This window comes from Hyaena hyaena, unplaced genomic scaffold (assembly GCF_003009895.1).
Source record: "Hyaena hyaena isolate Hyena2069 unplaced genomic scaffold, ASM300989v1 scaffold_28, whole genome shotgun sequence".
NCBI classification, from domain to species: domain Eukaryota; kingdom Metazoa; phylum Chordata; class Mammalia; order Carnivora; family Hyaenidae; genus Hyaena; species Hyaena hyaena.
In genome coordinates this window covers 4,897,311-4,915,393 of record NW_024080660.1, presented here as the reverse complement: position 1 = coordinate 4,915,393, position 18,083 = coordinate 4,897,311, and the positions used below count along the sequence as shown (strand labels likewise).

General features: G+C 48.2%; 1 protein-coding gene and 1 non-coding gene across 3 annotated transcripts in view; both read right to left on the bottom strand.

Annotated features, from left to right (window-relative positions):
- Window positions 1-11,570, bottom strand: part of TMCC2 (transmembrane and coiled-coil domain family 2) — a 40,743-nt gene extending 29,173 nt beyond the window's left edge. Inside the window, exon 1 of one of the 2 annotated variants that reach the window (XM_039227529.1) lies at window positions 10,867-11,570. In XM_039227529.1, the coding sequence (XP_039083460.1) occupies window positions 10,867-11,073 (207 nt within the window). In that variant the 5' untranslated portion in view covers window positions 11,074-11,570. Of the gene's footprint in view, window positions 1-9,815; window positions 10,178-10,866 lie in introns of those variants that run through there. The other variant, XM_039227530.1, reaches the window with a different exon arrangement.
- A 5,985-nt stretch (window positions 11,571-17,555) lies between these two features.
- Window positions 17,556-17,660, bottom strand: LOC120228964. Its single transcript, XR_005527640.1, has one exon. It is a non-coding gene; the product is annotated as a U6 spliceosomal RNA (small nuclear RNA).
- Between the last annotated feature and the right edge of the window lie 423 nt (window positions 17,661-18,083).

Genomic DNA, 18,083 nt, shown 5'->3' with positions numbered 1-18,083 from the left:
TGTCTCTCAAAAATAAATAAACATTTAAAAAATAAGTAATAAACTTTACTTGTATGGGCATGCCTCACAGCGCCATCAGTAACATTACCACTTCTTCAGCACACCTATCGGTTGAGGTATCTAAGTCAGCGTCTTTCCCCTCAGACTGGAATGGACCTAAGAGGCCCTGGATCCCAGCCTTCCCACTCAGTCCACTGCTCCCCAGGCAGGACTGTTGGGACCGGAGACAGACAGCGTGTGGTATAATGCCAGACAGCGTGCCTATCAGGGGGCTGGCTTATTTGGCCAGGCCGAGCCCTAGGCAGAGAGCTTCAGAGCCACAAGGAGGGCTGGGACGTGCGGACCAGGTGAGAAGCCCCACTCTGTAACCCCTAAGAAGGAAAACCCAGAACCCGGCCATTTGGGGCTCAGTGAGCCACAGCAGGTCTTCATTTGTGAGGAAAAACCCATAATCACATGAGACAGCCTCATTTTTATTTATTTTAAATATTTGTTTTGAGGAGTGGGGGAGACACAGAGAAAGAGGGAGAAAGAGAATGCCAAGCAGGTTCCACACTGTCAGCACAAAGCCCGACCCGGGGCTCAAACCCAGGAACTATGAGATCATAACCTGAGCTGAAGTTAGACGTTTAACCAATTGAGCCGCCCAGGTGCCCCCAAACAGCCTCATTTTTATTTCCTTCTATTTTCTTTTTAAATATTTAATTTGAGAGAGGGAGTATCTGTGAGCACAAGTGGGGTAGGGGGCAGAGAGACAGGGAGAAAGAATCCCAAGCAAGCTCCTCACTGTCAGCACAGAGCCCAAGGCGGGGCTCAGACTCACAAACTGACATCATGATGTGAGCCAAAATCAAGAGTCATACACTTAACCAACTGAGCCACCCAGGCGCCCCAAGACAGCCTCATTTTTTAAAAAAAGAGTCCAAAGAGTTACACGGATTGAATTTTCTTTTATTATTAATATTTTTAAATTTTTAGTGTTTATTTATTTTTGAGACAGAGAGAGACAGAGTGTGTGCGGGGGAGGGGCTGAGAGAAGGGGGGACCCAGAATCTGAAGCAGGCTCCAGGCTCTGAGCTGTCAGCACAGAGCCCGACGTGGGGCTCGAACCCACGATCATGACCTGAGCCGAAGTCAAACACTCAACTGACTGAGCCACCCAGGCGCCCCTGAATTTTCTTTTTTTTTTCTTAAACTCACAGACAGAAAACTTGAGACCCATCCAGAAACCAAGAAAACAACCCATGTTAGATCTGAATTAGCTGCCCCGGCTCCCACGGTGTCTCTGAACCCAGGACTGCTTGTGCACACAGCTGCGCTGACCACCGGATGTCAATAACTATGCTGTCGTGAATTTGTGTAAAAGTTTAGAATTTTCATTTGTGGCCTCATTTGGGTCTCCCCACCATCCTCAAAGTAGGGAGGGCCCTTCCACCACCCATGTTACAGACCAGAGATGTCACATCAGCACAAGTCACCATGGGCTCACGGTTGACAGTTTCTAAGGGGGTTTTCTCTTCTACATGATCTCACCTGATTTCCCCAGACACTAATAAGAGCTACCGTAGCAACATTTCCACTCTCAGATGGAACATTGCTTCTCAAGAAGTTAATTCTGGGGCGGCCCTGGAGATATCGCGAGGCCACAGTGCGAGGCTCTCCCTAGGAGTTACTGTCCCTGTGGGACCAGCCTGAGGTAGGGCCAGGAGGCCCCCTGGAATCTGCAGACATGTCCGGGGCAGACGGACTGGGGAGCGCACTCTGTCATTGACTTGGAAGTGGCCAGACCTGTGGCCTCCAGACCAGGGACGGCCAGGACACTCCTTCCTCCTCAGGCTCAAGCTGGTAGCAGCTCTCCCTCCAGGCATCATGGATGGGGCCAGCTGGCTCTGGCACTTGCCCAGCTGCTCCCTCCAAACAGTCACATCACATATTACAAACTCCTTCCAGCTTCCCATCCCGGGTCTCTCTGTCCTCTCCCTACCACTCCTGACCCAGCTTCTCCAGCTCAGAGGCCCAGCTTCTATATCTGCCTGGGTGAAAAGAGTTCCCTTCAAAAGCCCTCACCAGTCCCAGGGCTCTGAGCCCCGGGAAACGGGCGAAGGTGCTGTGGACTACAGCCTGCACTGTCTGCTTCACCGCCTTGAATCCTAGGGTCCTTGGTCAATTTCTTTTAAAATAATGCAGCAGTTTTCAAAGTGCTCGCAGCTCTACGCTGTCATCCTATCCTTAGGAGGGAGAACGGGACAGGTATAGATCAGTGTCTCCATTTGGCAGATTAAAAAAAAAAAACAACTGAGGCACGGCACAGATAAGTGGCTCATCCAAGTTACACGGGAAAGCCCCCCAACTTCTAGTCTTCCTTACCCTCACTGGCTCACACACTGATTCCAAGACTTAAGCATATGTGGTATTTACATACATCCCACAAGAGTATCACAGGCAGGATGAAAACAAACCTATAAAGGCCTGAGCCATGGGGAGTTGGGTCCCCTGAACTGTAGTGGCTGATGTGCCTGTGCTACGTTGTAGGACTCGGGTAAGGACTTTAACCGCTCTGGGCCTTCATCTCTCCTCTTCCCATCTGTTCTGAAGGTGACAGAAAGCCCAGGATGGTGACTGGATGACCACAGGACCTTTGTCCCGGCAGTACCGAGGAGTCTACTAAAGTCTATGGTAGGCACAGAACAAAAAGAAGCCAAAGAATAATGAGACAGGGGGTTTGCTTCAAAGGAAAGGGTTTTCCCTCATTTACAAAGCGCAAGATAAGAGAGCCGGGTGACAGGCACATGACCTGGGTGCTTCTGCATATGGACGTCCGAGAGGAGACGGTGGAGAAGTTTTGACATAACATGGTAAGTAAGTGTTTAAAAAAAAAAAAAATAAGAAGAAAACACAGCTCGGCACATACACAAAACCAGCCACAAGTTTTGGGTATGAGGAAACCCATGGTGACTAGCTTGAGGGAACTTGGCCACCAACGCAGCAGAAAGCACCACCTGCTCTGACTAACAGGTTCCAGCTCCTAAATGTCACTTGCTTTTCCACATTGACTTTTGCTTTTCCCCGGCTGCCAGAAACCATTTTGGTGGCCAAAAGAAGCCATGGATTAGGAGGAGAGAGCTGAGATGGTTCAAAGTTAGGGATGAGGCATGAACAGAGCTCTCCGGACCTATTAGAACGAGTGAGAACTGTCCTAGAGCAGCTTGGAGGCCAGGAGTTAGCCAGAAAGGAGAGCTTTGGGGCGGGTGCTGACATCTGGGGGGGGGGGGGCGCGTCTGCTGTCTCCTCCCCCTGGAACTATTTTTGAGGGCAGAAAGGACCCCCCCCCCATCCTTAGGGTGCTCTCATCCTCTCAGGAAGAAAGAGTGAACTGGAAGATTTTTGTAAGATCCTTCCTGAGAAGTCTGTGGTATCTAAACAGTTAGGCTTCATCCGTTTTCCTCCCTGGGTGTGGGTCCCAAAGGGGAAGTTTGCTCCAAAATCTGCAAACACAGCTGCATGAGATCAAAAGTAAAATGCTTTGGGGTACAGCATCTTTGGCACCATCTGGTTAAAAATAGCCAAAAGCGGGGCGCCTGTGGGGGCTCAGTCGGGTAAGCGTTGGACTCTTGATTTTCAGCTCAGGTCATGATTTCCAGGTTGGTGGATTCAAGCCCTGAGTTGGGCTCTACATTGACAGTGTGGAGCCTGCTTGGGATTCTCTCTGCCCCCCTTCCCTGCCCCTCCCCTGTGCTCACTCTCTGACACTCTCACTCTCTCTCTCTCTCTCCCTCTCAAAATAAACAAATAAACTTTTTTTTTTTTAAATAGCCAACAGAGGCTTCTGATTCCTACAGGTCCCTGTGTTCTTAACTCCCAGGAAAGCTGCATCTTAACAAGTCATAATAACCTATAGCAAATTATCCCAACCTAGCAGCTAAATGCACATCTCTTCCTCCCACCTGAGTTCAGATCCCTCCACCCCATCATAGCGTCGGGTGCAGTGGGGTGACTGGGTCACCATGAGCCTTAGCAAGCCTAGGTTGCCAACGTTCCTCTATTTATAGGGTCTCTATGGAAACAGGGCTAGCATTAGAGAGCTAATCACTGTAAAAACCTACAGAGTCCTACTCTCAGGATACAAAGTGGATTGAGGAAGTCTCCAATTGCCCTTAAGAAGCTTTGGGTGGGAGGAGCCTGGGGCTGGAGCTGGAGAGGGACTCTTGTCCCAGGTCTGGCACGGATGGGATAATGACAGAGAGGAGTGAGTAGTTGCCAGTGTTCAGGCCTGTCTGGGGTTTCTGTTAGAAACACGGTGATGAAAGATTTTTGGATTCATTTTAGCATCACAGCTGACACTTGAAAAAGACAGATCTCAACACAGGGGCAAATGACTTCCCCATTCTCGATTTTATTTTAATTCCTCCTTCCTTTATTGCTTAGAGAATTCTGCCTGGTGCCAAAGCAAGTCTGGGAAGGTGACCGCGCCCCCTGGGTCTCTCGGCAGAACTGACTCGACATATACCAGCCCAGAAGACTTAAACAGTTACCCGTGTGGTGTGCCCTCTCTCCGCCTCCTCTCTCCTACCCACCCTTCACTGCCCGCCCCCTCCATAAAGCCATCCCTGGATCAGGTCTCACTGCCCTGCTTTGAATTCCAGAGAGCTCATTATCTGCACCGCTCACCTTGCAATTAATCGTGTGCCTTGTGACATGGCTTCTAGTGCTTTCTCATACTGTTATCCAACTGTCTACCTGCTTATGGACGGAATCCTCGATGAGAATATGAGCGAATGGAGGGCAAGAGTTATATCATCTATATCTTTGTGTCCCTAATGTTACCTGACAATTGCTGCATGATTATTTATTTTCTGAGTAGAAACTATCCAAGCCTACAAAGACATCTTAAAAAAGGATTTAATCCTTAGACAATGACCTTTTCCAAAGACATACAATGCTCAGTCAGGCAGCTTGTGTCTAACCCAGGTCCCTCCTGATGAGTTCAAAGTCTTATCTCAGTGTATCTCATCCCAGTAACGGCCAAGGTTGGCCTGGTCTGGAAGGAGATATGAACAGGGACCCAGGAGCTTGAACATGTTTACCGTCTTCACACACAGTTGGGGTCAGGGCTCACATGCTCACAGACAGCTTTGTTTTCCGGGGTGGACATGACTCAGTTAACTTGGCTGGAATAAGGAAGCCTTTGACCATTCCATCTGAAAAGCAAACTATTATTTTTCTCCCACAATCACAAAACATACCTGCTATCCCTCCACAGCTTTGTTCTAACTTTGTAACATGGAGAGAGGCTTACGTGTTTGGCTGATAAAGGTGGATCTCATCCAGTCCTGGCCTCGTTCTAAGAATGCACCCTCCTGTCTATGAGGGTTTCTAAGGCAGATGTCATTTCTTAGAGGAGAGATGGAAACAGGGAGGAATTTTGAGTTGGCCTCCAAAACCACCACTGGGAAGCCAGCTGACCTTCCCCCCACTTCCTGACACTCACACTTTTTCTTAAAACTTCCACCCAAAATTCAGGTCTTATGAGATGTCTTCAATTCCTTGTCAAGGGAGACAGTCCTGTTAGTGTGACTGGCAGCTAAGGACAATTAGATCAACAAGAAGTACATTCTGCAAGACAGTTCCCACTAGAAGCACCAGAGTGGCTGGGAATCCATCTAGAACCAGATGTGTGACAGGAGAATGGAGAGCTCCCTTTGCCACGTGCTTTCCCATAAATCACCATCTCCTCCGGGGCCCACACACAGGGCCGCTCTGAATACTACCGGAGGCAGAGGGGGGTGGGGATGGGGCAGTCCTGGGCCTCGGGACCCTCCGCCCAGGGAACCTCAGCATTTTCCACACCCCTCCCCTGTCCCTGACTATTTACAGGGCTGGGAGAACAACTGTGTTCTAGTCAAAAAGGACATCGGCCCCATGAAGCCCTTGGCACTTGCCAGTTCACTTCCCCCATTTAGAAAGCCCCTCTTCTCTTATTTGGTAATTAACATTCTACCCTCTCTTTATTATTTTTATTATGATTATTATTTTATTTTATAGAGAGAGAAAGCACGCACAAGTGAGGAAAAGGGGCAGAGGGAGAGAGAATCTGAAGTGGGCTCCATGCTCGGTGTAGAGCCTGATGCGTGGCTTGATCCCATGACCCTGGGATCACGACCTGAGCTCAAATCAAGAGTTGGAGGCTTAACCCACTGAGCCACCCAGGCGCCCCCTACCTCTTCTTTAATATCTTGCTCTAAACCCACCTCTGCTGATCAAACCCATGTTTCTGACTCCATTGCATGATGCTCAAAGCACCCTTACCCTTATGTGTCCTTTGATGGATGCTTTTCTTGCAAGTATTTCATCCTGTTTGGCTGGGGGCTTACCTGGAAGGCCAAGGCTGTGCCTATTGCCAAAGAACTAATTTCCCCCTCCCTTGATCTTACGTCTTCTGTAATCCTACCTCCTTGATGAAATCTATCCCAGGGGTTCAGCCCCCGCGTGAGACTGAAGGAATCTTCATGCCTGAACATATCACTTCTAAAGCAGAAGTAGGAGAAGACCGCGTGGAGCCACACTCCACGCTCCGAACCCTTCACTAGAATTCCCAGAGCACACACGCTCCTTCTTCCCACCCACCTTCCTGTGAAGTAGCTTGTCTTCTCCCCCACTGCCGAAGTAGAGAAACTGAAACCTATAAATTTGATCAAGAGCCATGGCCTTTTAAAAAAAAAAAGGGAAAACAAGGAGCACCTGCCTGGCTGGCTTGTCAGTAGAGGACACAATTCTTGGGGTCGTGAGTTCAAGCCCCACATTGGATGTAATGCTCACTTTAAAAAAAAAAGTCAAACAAATGAAAGAACAGAAGAACAAGCAGGGGCTTCCTGGGAACATCAACGTTCTCTTTCTTGACTCAGATGGTATGTAAAGGGGGTGTCTATTTGGCTGTTGTAAACGATACGTATACGTTTTCAGACACTTTTCCAGAAATGTCCTATTTCACACTTTAGAACAGTGCCTTTCCCACTGAAGGTGCTCAGTATCTGTGGACCCACAATCCTTTCCCCTGTGGACTCGCTACAGGAGGGTTGAAGGAACCCCGGCCATTCGGGAGAAGCTCAAGTACCTGTGCCAGTAAAGGTGGGGAGCCCGCGAGGAGAGCCACATAGGATTCGGCCGGGACTCTCCCCCAGCTGTGTGGCCTCTCACCACTTTTTCTCATCTTACTGTGAACAGGCACGGAGACCAGTGCATGGTGTGAATGGAAGGACATGAGCCAGAAGCCAAATGACTCTAAAGTCAAAAGCACTTCGAACCAGGACTGTAATAATGGAATTCAGTGGACCCCCTTTTTTCTTTCTGGGAAAAGTATTAATAGTGCCCAGAAATCCCTGGGGAAATTATCCACGGGGCTTTTGTGAGAGGAAGAGACTGTCAGGGGAAGGCATCTGGCTAGCACACCCAGAGTCTTCCTTTCGGGGAAAGGCTCAATTGCTTTGGCTGCACGAGGGGAGAGGGAGCTGGGGAGGCTGGTGATTTCCTCCTTGCCTTGAGGCTTCTGGAACCCAGGACAGAACCAATTGGCTCTTAAGCTTTGCCACTCATCCCAGGCCTCAGCAACAGCTACCACACGCTGTATTTTTAACAGGACTGTGTGCCCCATGTCCCTTTCTGCAGTTTCCCCTGAGCTCGCCGCCCCCCCCCCCCCCCCCCCCCGAAGCTGGGTTTTCTTGCCGGAGAATTCCAGTGTACTTTTTTGGTCAGCCAACTCTCTCTGCTACCGAAAATCCTGGCCGGTTTTCCCAACTAGCAGGGAACGCGGTAGCGGCAAAGGACTGGAAGGTGATGACAAGTGGTTAAATAGGAATCCAAGCCGCAAGGGCAGGGAGGAGGTGATGGGACTCTGGATTGCTGGGCTCCTGCTGTAAGGGAGTAACATCAAGCGTGCTGAGTAGCTAAGAAGGCCCCCAAAGTACCCCCGCCCGTGGACCTCCTGCGGGACAATGTCTGTTTTCAGGTGATTTTTTCAGTAACAATTACATAATTGCTCCTTTATGACTGCTGTTAACTATTTTTCCTTCTTTTCACCGGCCCTCCGACCCTGTAATTACAGATCCCAGGCCACTGGAGCAGAAATTTACAGCGCAGAGTAATATGGTCCACAACACGGAAGGGAAGCCAAAGGAGCCCCTGAACCTGAAGGTGCCGCGAGTCAGGGCCCCATTCAGATCTCTTTGGCAAAGACTAAAATTCCGCCGCCCCAACCTCCGTGGACGTAATTCCAACAAAGAGCAACCTATTTTTTTTTTTTTTTTTGCCTCTTTCTCCAGATGATTTCCTCCAATGCACTTAATCTATCACAATGTCCGGAGTTGTCACAAGAAAACAGAAGTGGGACTAAGGGACCAAACGTCCCTTATCTCCAAAGTTTAAAATGAAAACCAAAGCAAGCCACAACTGCTGGTTGCTCTAGGCCAGACACGGGTGCTACAAAAAAAAAAAAAAGAAAAATTAAACTCGCCCCTTTCTGGTATCACCATCGAATCTGAAACAAGTCTGCCTCTATCCGGTGTCAGAGGCAGTCAGGGAATGTCTCCATTATTGGGAAAGTGGTGGCACCACTGGTAAACAACTTTTTCCAGCACTGGAACCCAAGTTTGGACACCCTTCAATATTCCTATTCCCTTTTCCCAGAAAAAGGCTCAGGAAAGTTGAGTGATTTGCCTGGGATCACACAGCAAATCAAATTTCAATGGCCCAGTCCATATCTGGTTCTGAAGTCCCTACCTTGTAAACATGTTTTGATAAAGCAGACAGAGATAAACAGGAAGAGGGCCCGCTCACCTCCCCATCCTCCCACGGAGCAGGCAGCGGCTATGTTTTCTCCTCCTTGCTGCCAGCCTGGGTCCACATGGCTGTAATCTACCTCAATGATACGTTTTTGGTTTTTTTTGGGCGGGGGGGAGTCGAGGCTCCTTTTCTCACATCTAATCTCAATTCTGCTTTAGGGAAGTTCAGCGGTTAATATCAGGTGTAGAGTTGTTGCTGTGTCTGCCTGACCAGAACGAGGGCATCACTCACACACACACACACACACACACACACACACACACACACACAAATAATAAAAATAAAAATAAAAAAGACGAAGGAGAGAGAGAGATGATAGAGGGTGGAGATGAACGAGCTTCTTAAGGCAGCATTATCGACAGAGACAAAGACACCGCAGCCCCCACACCACAACCAGCCCACCCACCTTCCCTCCTGCAGGCAAGCAGGGGGGCGGTGGGGGGAATGAATGGGGCTGGCAGTTCCCTCTGCCGGCCTGAGCTGGAGAGTGGGGGAGTTCCCAAGGCTGCTTCTCATCAACTCAGGGCAAGGGTCCCATCTGGTCAGAGAATCCGGCTTTGCAGGCCAGACTCCTCTGGATGGGCCCAGAATGAGGCTGAGGTGTGCAGCAGAAGGCTCGCCTCCTTCCCACATCAACATCAAGGGCACCCGTTCCTGTTCATGATCTCACTTAAAATAGGAACCACACCTCCTGACCACACAGGGTGGGCTCAGAGGTGACAGCTGGGACAGGCCCCAAGGATGCCTCGGGCCTGACGAAAGAACAAGCCTCCCGTGCAGAGCCCATCCCATGGAGCTCATCTTTAGACAGAAGGCTTGCCCCAAACCTCTGAAAAGGGGACCTGCAGACCCAGAGGTCACGTTCACATAACTGCCACAATTTTTTTTTTTTTGGAGTACACACAGGGAGCTAGCTATCTCCCTTCCTACCCCTCCCCAAGGCACACAGACAGGTAACACACAGGTAAGAGCACACTCACCTGCGCTCTGACTTCCTGACTCTGAGCTGCTCAGGCCAAACGAGGAATGTCATTGGCTTATTCTGGTAAGCTCCTTAGTGGCTGCCGCCATAGGATACAGGCTTTATTTAACATAATGGAGTCGTTTTGCTCCCCTAGCCCAGACCTTGCACCCCCTCTGGAGAATATCTCCCCGGAGGCATCAATCTCCAAGGCATCTAAGTTCCTTCCTTGGGCTGACATCTCGCTCAGCCCCGTGGTGAGCCGGCTTGCAAATCCTGAGCCTGAAGTCCCTGTAGCAGCTCCGGCAAAGGCACATTATTTATCCCCGCTTCTGTTTTAATTAACACAGAGACATATTTGACAGAGCTCGATAATTGTCTCGGCAACCGCAGGCCGGAAAATAAAGGACTCCCAGCTGCATGTGATCGGCTGCTTCGGGTTCTGGTTCTAACTGCCGGCTCAGCATGTGTGCCCCAAACCAGCCCAAGCACCGCTCGGCCACCTGTCAGTTCTCCACCCTGGGGGTTGGTTCAGCAGGCAGGCAGGGATCTCCAAGCACTAGCTTAACCTCTGGCTCCACCTAACGGCAAGAAATCCACACTCCCCTTTCACAGATGGACAAACTGAGCTTCATCCAGGAAGGTCCCGAAAGGAGGAAACTAATTCAGCAAAGGAAAGGAACGGTCCTCTACTTGTCCTCCCACGCTGCAATTTTCTTCCCCTGCCACCTTACAGGAGGGAAAGTGATGTCAACTTTTTAGTTAGCATCTTGGAATTCGCCAGCCCTTTGTCTGCGCACAGCACTTCACACACATTATTCAAACAATCTCGAGTGGGTGAGTCACTAGAACGTCTGCTGAATAATGAGGAACAAACACAGATGCCTGAAATGGGGCTGCAAGACGGAGGCACAAATGGTACCTGACGTCCAGCCCAGGGTTCTGGCTGCACATCCTCTCTGACCTTTGCCTGGCTTCCCCATCACTTTCATCCTGTGACAGCACTTCCAGCGTGGGGCGGGGAAAGCTAAGTCGCCGGCTGGGCTTGCCAGGGGAAGGTCTGCGCTCACCTTTAAGTCAGGAGGCTTGCTTCGGGGCCCCGGGTTCGGCGCCGCGGCAGCGCCCACATCTGAAGTTGGCCCGCCTGCAGAGTTAGCACCCGCGGCCTCCCCAGGCCGGAGGTCCGCGCCCGGCAGGTGGCAAGCGGCGTCTTCCAGCCCAGCTCCATCCTCCTCGCCCTGCTGTTGCTGCAGCTCGTCCGATTTGCACCTCTTCATGGTGTATGTGGGTCGGCAAGGGGAATCTGTCCTTCCAGCGCGCCGTCTTGGGGGAGACCGCACCCCTTCTTGCGCTCAGAAAACGAGGCCCGGGGTCTGAATTAGTAGCGAGGGGAGTCGGCGGGTCACAATTTCTTGAATTAAAAGACAGATCGGGGATGAGGGAGGGGCGAGGACAGGGAGCCTTGGTTACAGCCTGGAATAGTTCATTACGACCTGGGGAGCGGAGGCAGGTCACAGTCGAGGCTGGGCAGCAGGAGTCCTTGGGCAGTCATTGGAGCAGGAGGAGGAAGACGGCCCCCGGCCCCCCAAACTTTCTGCTCCAGGGCGCCCGCAGGGCGGAGGGGAGCTGGGCGGCACCGCGCATCCCTCCCGGCGGGCCGGGCTGCTGGGCGAGGCAGGGCACCGGGCAGCCGGCGGGGCAGGTGTCTGGCGGCCGCCGTCGGCTCGGGCTGCGGCCCGCCGGCCCCGCCGCCGGCCCCCGCCCCGCACCGGCCCGCCGCGGAGCCCGCAGCGCGCCCGGGCCCCTCCCCGCCCGCGCGCCCCGCTCCCCTCCCGCCGCGCCGCTTGCTGCAAAGCCGCGGCCCGCGGCCCCAGCCAGCGGCGAGCGCGCAACCTACCCCGCCCGCTGCCTCCGCCCGCGAGGGGGAAGGCGAGGCAAGGAGGGAGTGACAACGGCAGCGGGCCAATGGGAAGCCCGGAGGGCTGAGGGGGCGTCGCGCGGCCACGTTTTTAGGGTTGGTTGCACCGCGCGGTCCCCCAGGAGAGGTCCGGAGGGCCCTGCTGCTGCGCTTTGGCATTGCGGAGAGCCGGCTGCGGAGGAGAGGCGGGGCGGCGCGCCACCCCAGACGCGGTCACAGCAGGAGCCGGAGGGACCCTCCCAGGAAAGGCTCTCTCGGGATTTCCCCCACCCACTCGTTTTATTTGCCAGGGAGGGGGCGAGATAGGGATGTTTATCATCAGTGCATTTGGCTCTAACTTTGCACATTACGTGCACACATCTCGTAGGTGAGGAAGACAGTGGTCCCCTCTAGCTTACATGGTCAGAAACAAACCGCTGCCTCTGTTAAGAGCTGCAAACGCAGAGGGGAGGGGGTGATCTTCTGCCCCATCATCCCTTCTCCCCCTTTAAGTAACTAGCTCATGTGAGTTTTAGCTTTAGGCTCAGAAATTACAACGTATTTCATTATTTAACACAATAATGTGCGTGAGCCCCTGTGTAAAGGCTTTTAAAATAAGAAGGGGTGTTAATAGCAGGAGGTTGATACATATGGAAGAGAAGAAAAAAGAATGCAATCTCTTTTTCCCATGAATCACAGCCAAAGTTCGCTACTAATCTGGAAGCAGAAGAGAGTAAATATCGGGGTAAATATGGAACAGAGTGACAACTCCATCCAAGTGTCTATTGTATGCTTACTAAGGATATGATGCTTTTTGCTTATCCAGCAGCTAGACCAACGGTTGTTAAGGGATGGTCCTGGGACCAGCAGCAGCACCTGGAAACTTGACAGAAATGCAAATTCTTGGAGATGAGCAAGACCTACAGAATCAAAAAGAGAGAGCCCAGAAGTCTGTTTTAATAAGCCCACCAGCTAATTCTGATGCAAGCTAAGATCTGAGACCCATTCATTGACTTAATGAAGGGGCCTCTTAGTCGTGAGTCATGGTGATGATCCCTCAAGTGTTTTACAGTTTTCCAATCGCTTTTACACCTATCGTGCCATGCAAGCCTCACTTCAGTCCTACCAGGCTATGAGTTTCCTGACTCTGTTCTGTCCCTTTTCCCATTCCAACCACTCATTTTCATGTGTATCCTGGAAGAGCCCAAGTTGTTAAGAATTTACTTCAGTCAGGCAACTACTTTCTAAACTAGGCAGCTCCATTTTTAGAAGACAGGAATTTAGGATGGGCTGGGAATGCAGAAACACCCCCTACATCCACTACACAGTATCAGGCACAACGTAGAAACACAAAGCTTTACTGGTACTCTGCTGTATTTTCAATGATAAGGGAAAGACAGGGTGCCAGTGAAGACCCAGGCAGGACTAGGTAGAACCAGTGGGAGCAGATTCTCATGGTGCTGAGTGTCAGGCAGAATGGTCTACTGCCCCCTACCAGACTCCTGACTAGCCCTAGAAAAGTCCAAGGACCCCTACCCATTGAATTGTGTCTCATTGCTATACTAGGTTGAAGTTGGCCTTTGACTTTTTTTTTTTATTATCATACACACATAGCATGATGGTCAGTTTCCTATTTGTGGCCATATTTAGCGAGGTATAATGCAGGTCAATAAAAGGCAGCGATGTGTTTCATGAAATCAGCTAATGCCGTATGTTCCCTTTTGGAGAGGCAGTGTGGCATAGTGGTTAAGAGCTCAGACTCTGTGGCCAGACTGGTTAGAGGCAAATGCTGGCTCTGCTCTCCACTCAACATGTGACTGGGAGCCAGTTATCTAGCCCCTTTACACCCCAGTTTCCTGATTTGGAAGTGAGGAGGATGACAGTACCTATCTTATAGGATCTTGGGTAGTAAATGGAAAGCATTTAGACATTGCCTGCTACAGAGGGAAGGCCGTGGCTATTATGAGGGAAGTCATCCAGTTTCCACAGTGTTATGCATTCCACTCCAATGGTTCTAACTTTGGAAGTTCCAATGCTTCTCACTCATTCCAACTTTCTCCGCAGTCATATTATAGAACGAACACTCTACTGCCAAAGAAGTATGGGTGGGAAGTCTGTGTAGAGACCTGTATGACTTACAACTTCCAGTATGAAGCTGATGGCAAATGTTCATTAGCCATAGTAAATTCTTGAGTACCTAAAATAAACAGAACTTGAAAGGAGTTTGAGACTCTTTTAAAAGGATGGATCATTCTATTGTTCTAGGCTTCTTTGGAAATGTCTAGGCATGTAGCATGTTTTGATGTTCAAGATAAGACAAAAATTTGCAGATCCGCAATGCAAGACATTATATTTGGTATGTGAGAGTAGCATTTTCCATTTCTCTTTGACACCCCTGTTGAAATACAAATAGATAACACGGTGTCTCAGGAAGAATTCAGGTCTTTGGTGTTGGATTACCCAGGTAAGAATTCTGGTTCTGTTAGTCCCTGTGTTCTGTTGGGCAACCAAATCACTTAACCTCTCTCACCCTTGGTTTTCTCATCTATAACCAGGGACTAATAAGATCTATTCCCACCTGGGTATTCTAAGGATAAAAATAGATCATGCACGTGTAAACAAGTAATACATCGATGTTCTCGGTAAACCTGAATGAAACAAAAATAATTAACAAACTTATCTAAGCCCCAGTCTGTCGCATGAAAAAAAACGTAGAATTATCTCACTAAGCTTAATACTTTTTGTGAAAGGAAGTCCCAGTTAGGCTAATGAAAGGGGGTGGGGGTGGGGTCTCCTGGTAGTATCATATACGCTAAATCAGTAGGAATACAAACAAGAAGGATAAAGATCAGGGTTATGGAATCCTGCTCCCATGTCAACAGCCAGTTCAATTATCCTGATAAACTGATGAAGCTTTAATTATAGAGGATAAGGTGCCAAGATCAACAGGTATGCAGAGAGTAAGGCTTTTCTTTTCTTTTTCTCACAAGGCTTCTCTTTTTGCCATTAGCAAGAGCCTTGCAGATTATCCAAGAAAATTCAGTTTCCTACTCCATAGGAATTCTTTAAAAAACATTTGCAACATCAAATGGGTAATACTTGTCAGCTATTTTAAGATTTAACATAAAAAGAGTGCTTAGCTTAGAAAGTAAAAGTACTCTCTTCTGGACCAGATATAATAATTTTGATCACTGTATTTTGATACCAACATCATTATAAATATGCCTTTGTTAATGTAGCTTTCCTCCCTTCCTTTTAGAGATTTCCCTTCCACTCAATGCTCCCCTGAAAAGAAATTGGGTTCCGTTGGGTTAGGAGAAGTAAACTATGCAAATAACCGTCAGAGAGATTGGCTGGATTGCCGAAGACGTCACAATCCCACCACCTAAATACAGGCTTTTTATTGGTTGTTCTAAGAGGCAGACAGGACCGGGAAGGCTCTGTCTGCATCTCTCGTGAGTTGGAGAAAGCTTTGAGTCTATACCAAATCTTATTGGGCTTTTTTTTCCCCCCTTAAAATGTGCTCAGCATCATTATCTACATATTATTACATTTTCCATGTAATGTTTCCCTATGGAAATATGTCTGAGTAAATATTTCAAGTGACTACTTACCATTCTATCAAGTGAATATATCATGGTTTACTTAACCACTATCTATCTTTTTCTTGGATACTTAGTTGTTTCCATTTTTTGCCTTTAGAGATAAAATGTAATTACTATTTTTATTCAAAATTGTATAGACTCTTTCCTCCATAGCATAGAGTCTCTGATACCTAACTGGTAATGTTTTAAAAGAGCAAAACCAAACAGATTGCCACTCTGCGACCCTTTCTCTCACAGCATCCCTAAAACCTGCATGGGAGATCCCGAAGTCTGGGCTCGTTCCTGGGACTGGTCAATCTCCTAATCTGTAGTACAAAAAGCTGGAAGTTCCTGCATCTCATTTCAGGTAGGGTGCATATTCTTCATTGTGGGTGCTTGTTGCTTCTTAGTAATGAGAGGAAAGTTGCAATCGTCATGACTCTGAACAGAGGAGGTTTGTGAAGTGCAAACTTAAACCCTGATTGTACTGTTCTGCGTGAAAGCCTGGGACTGGTAAAATGGCTGCTTTGTGTCCTTTTCCATCTCTATAGGGAATCCATACAAACCTCTGCACAATCTGTTACTTAAAGCTGAAAAGGCTAGCCCTTAAAAAAAAAAAATAAAACTGACAGAAGACAAAAAAGGGAAAAAGAGAAAATATCAGCTTTTCTCAAAGAGAATCAGTTGTTTGTTATTTTACATCTGAAGCTAGATATCTGTGGCAGTTACATCTATTATTCTAGGTGGCACTTTTAGATATGATGATAAGAGCAAGCAGTTACCATAGAAAAAGAACTCAGGTGTTTGGGTGTTTGGCTAGGAACCTTGTGAATGTTCTCTTAATCCCCACAATGGCTCTGCAAGGTAAATGTTATCCCTATGGTACAGATTAAAAAAACAGGTTCAGAGAGATTCTCGCACTTTCATAGGCCTGAAATCCGACCCCTGCTCTGTCCGATTCTAACTGTAAAAAGGTGTCATACATAGCTCACCCTTCACAGCCCTAATTCTGAGCCACTCCTGTGGTAAAGAATTTATCAGTGAGTACCAGTCTACTGTTAAATATATCTGCATTCATTCAAAGAAATTTATGAAACACGTTTCGTGGGCAAAGGCTTTACAAGATGCTCATGGAAGACAGAGAACAATAAAAGACATTGGTCCCGGCCTTTGAGCTTAAAGTCCATTTGGGGAAATAGAAGGCACAAACAAAATGTAAAACAACGATGAAAGATTGAAATGGTAGTCTGTCGGCATTCCCAGGGGGAGATAATTAAGTATCCCAGTCAGGGGAGAGAGAGGTCCCTACAAGGGACTGAAAGAACTCTGAGGAAGACATGCCTACACATGGTTATCCATATCGTGGGTGTTAAAAGAATACAGTGTTACTTTAGGATGATTTGGAAGCCTTTAAGTAGGTAAGAACTATATAAATCATCTTGAAAATAGAATCATTCAATATTTGGATCTCTTTAGTTTTACATCTGCATGTTATAGAGTTTTTATGGCATAGTAGTGATGGGAAAAACATTTTTGTCTTTTCATTCTTGGAAACCATAGGACAGTGATTCTCAAAAAGTATGGTGCATTGGGGTGTCTGGGTGGCTCAGCTGGTTAAATGTTCAACTATGTTGTCACAGGGCATGGTCTCGCAGTTCGTGGGTTTGAGCCCCACATTGGTCCATGCTGTCAGCACAGAGCCCACTCCACATCCTCTCTGTTCTGCCCCTCCCCTGCTCCTGTTCTCTTTCTCTCTCCCTAAAATAAATAAACATTAAAATAAAATCTTTGGGGTGCCTGGGTGGCTCAGTCTGTTAAATGTTTGACTTTGGCTTGGGTCATGGTCTCGTGGTTCTTGAGTTCGAGCCCTGGGTTGGGCTCTGTGCTGACAGCTCGGAGCCTGGAGCCTGCTTTGGATTCTGTGTCTCCCTTTCTCTCTGCCCCTCCCCCACTTGTGTTCTATCTCTGTCTCTCAAAAATAAATAAACATTAAAAATTTTTTTAAAAATCTTTAAAAAAAAGTATGGTGCATGGATTACCAGCAACAGAAAACACCTTGGAATTTAGTTATGTATGCAGTTCCCCAGGCCCCTATATCACAGGGAGAGAATCAGAATTTCCGGGGGTGTGAAGCCTGAAAACCTGCACTTGAAACAAGGGTGGGGGTGATTCTTACACACATTGAAATTTGAGAACCACTTATATAGGAGAAGACTTGGTGGATCAAATGTATTATTTTTTTATAATTCAACGAACATTTACATTTATTTTAAATCTGAAAAATCTGGAGTGCTTCACGAATCTGTGTCATCCTCGCACAGGGGCCATGTGAATCTTCTCTGTTTCAATCCAATTTTAGTCTATGTGCTGCCAAAGCGAGCACAGTTGATCACATTTTTGGATAGATTTGTGAATTAATAATATCTCCTATTTATTGAGCACTTACTAGTTGCCTGTCAAAAACTCCCAAAAACTTTGTAGGTAAGTTCATAACCTCCATTTTACAGATGGGAAAGTGAGGCTCCAAGAGGATGAGAACTTGGCCGCGGTCACGTGACTGGGAAGAACTAGCCCAACCAGTTCTTCTTGCCTTCAGTGACTATACTTCTCCCACAATGGCCACTGCACTGTTGCCTAGGCTGTGCTATGGCCTCCATACTTATTAATAATAGCAACAGCTATCATTTGAGTGCCTTTTATGTGGCATATAATTTCAGCTTAAACCTTTCTGTAAGTTCAAATGGTACTTTGCCAGGTAAGTTGACTAAGATGCAGAGATTCAGTATATCTCCCAAAATTACTGTCT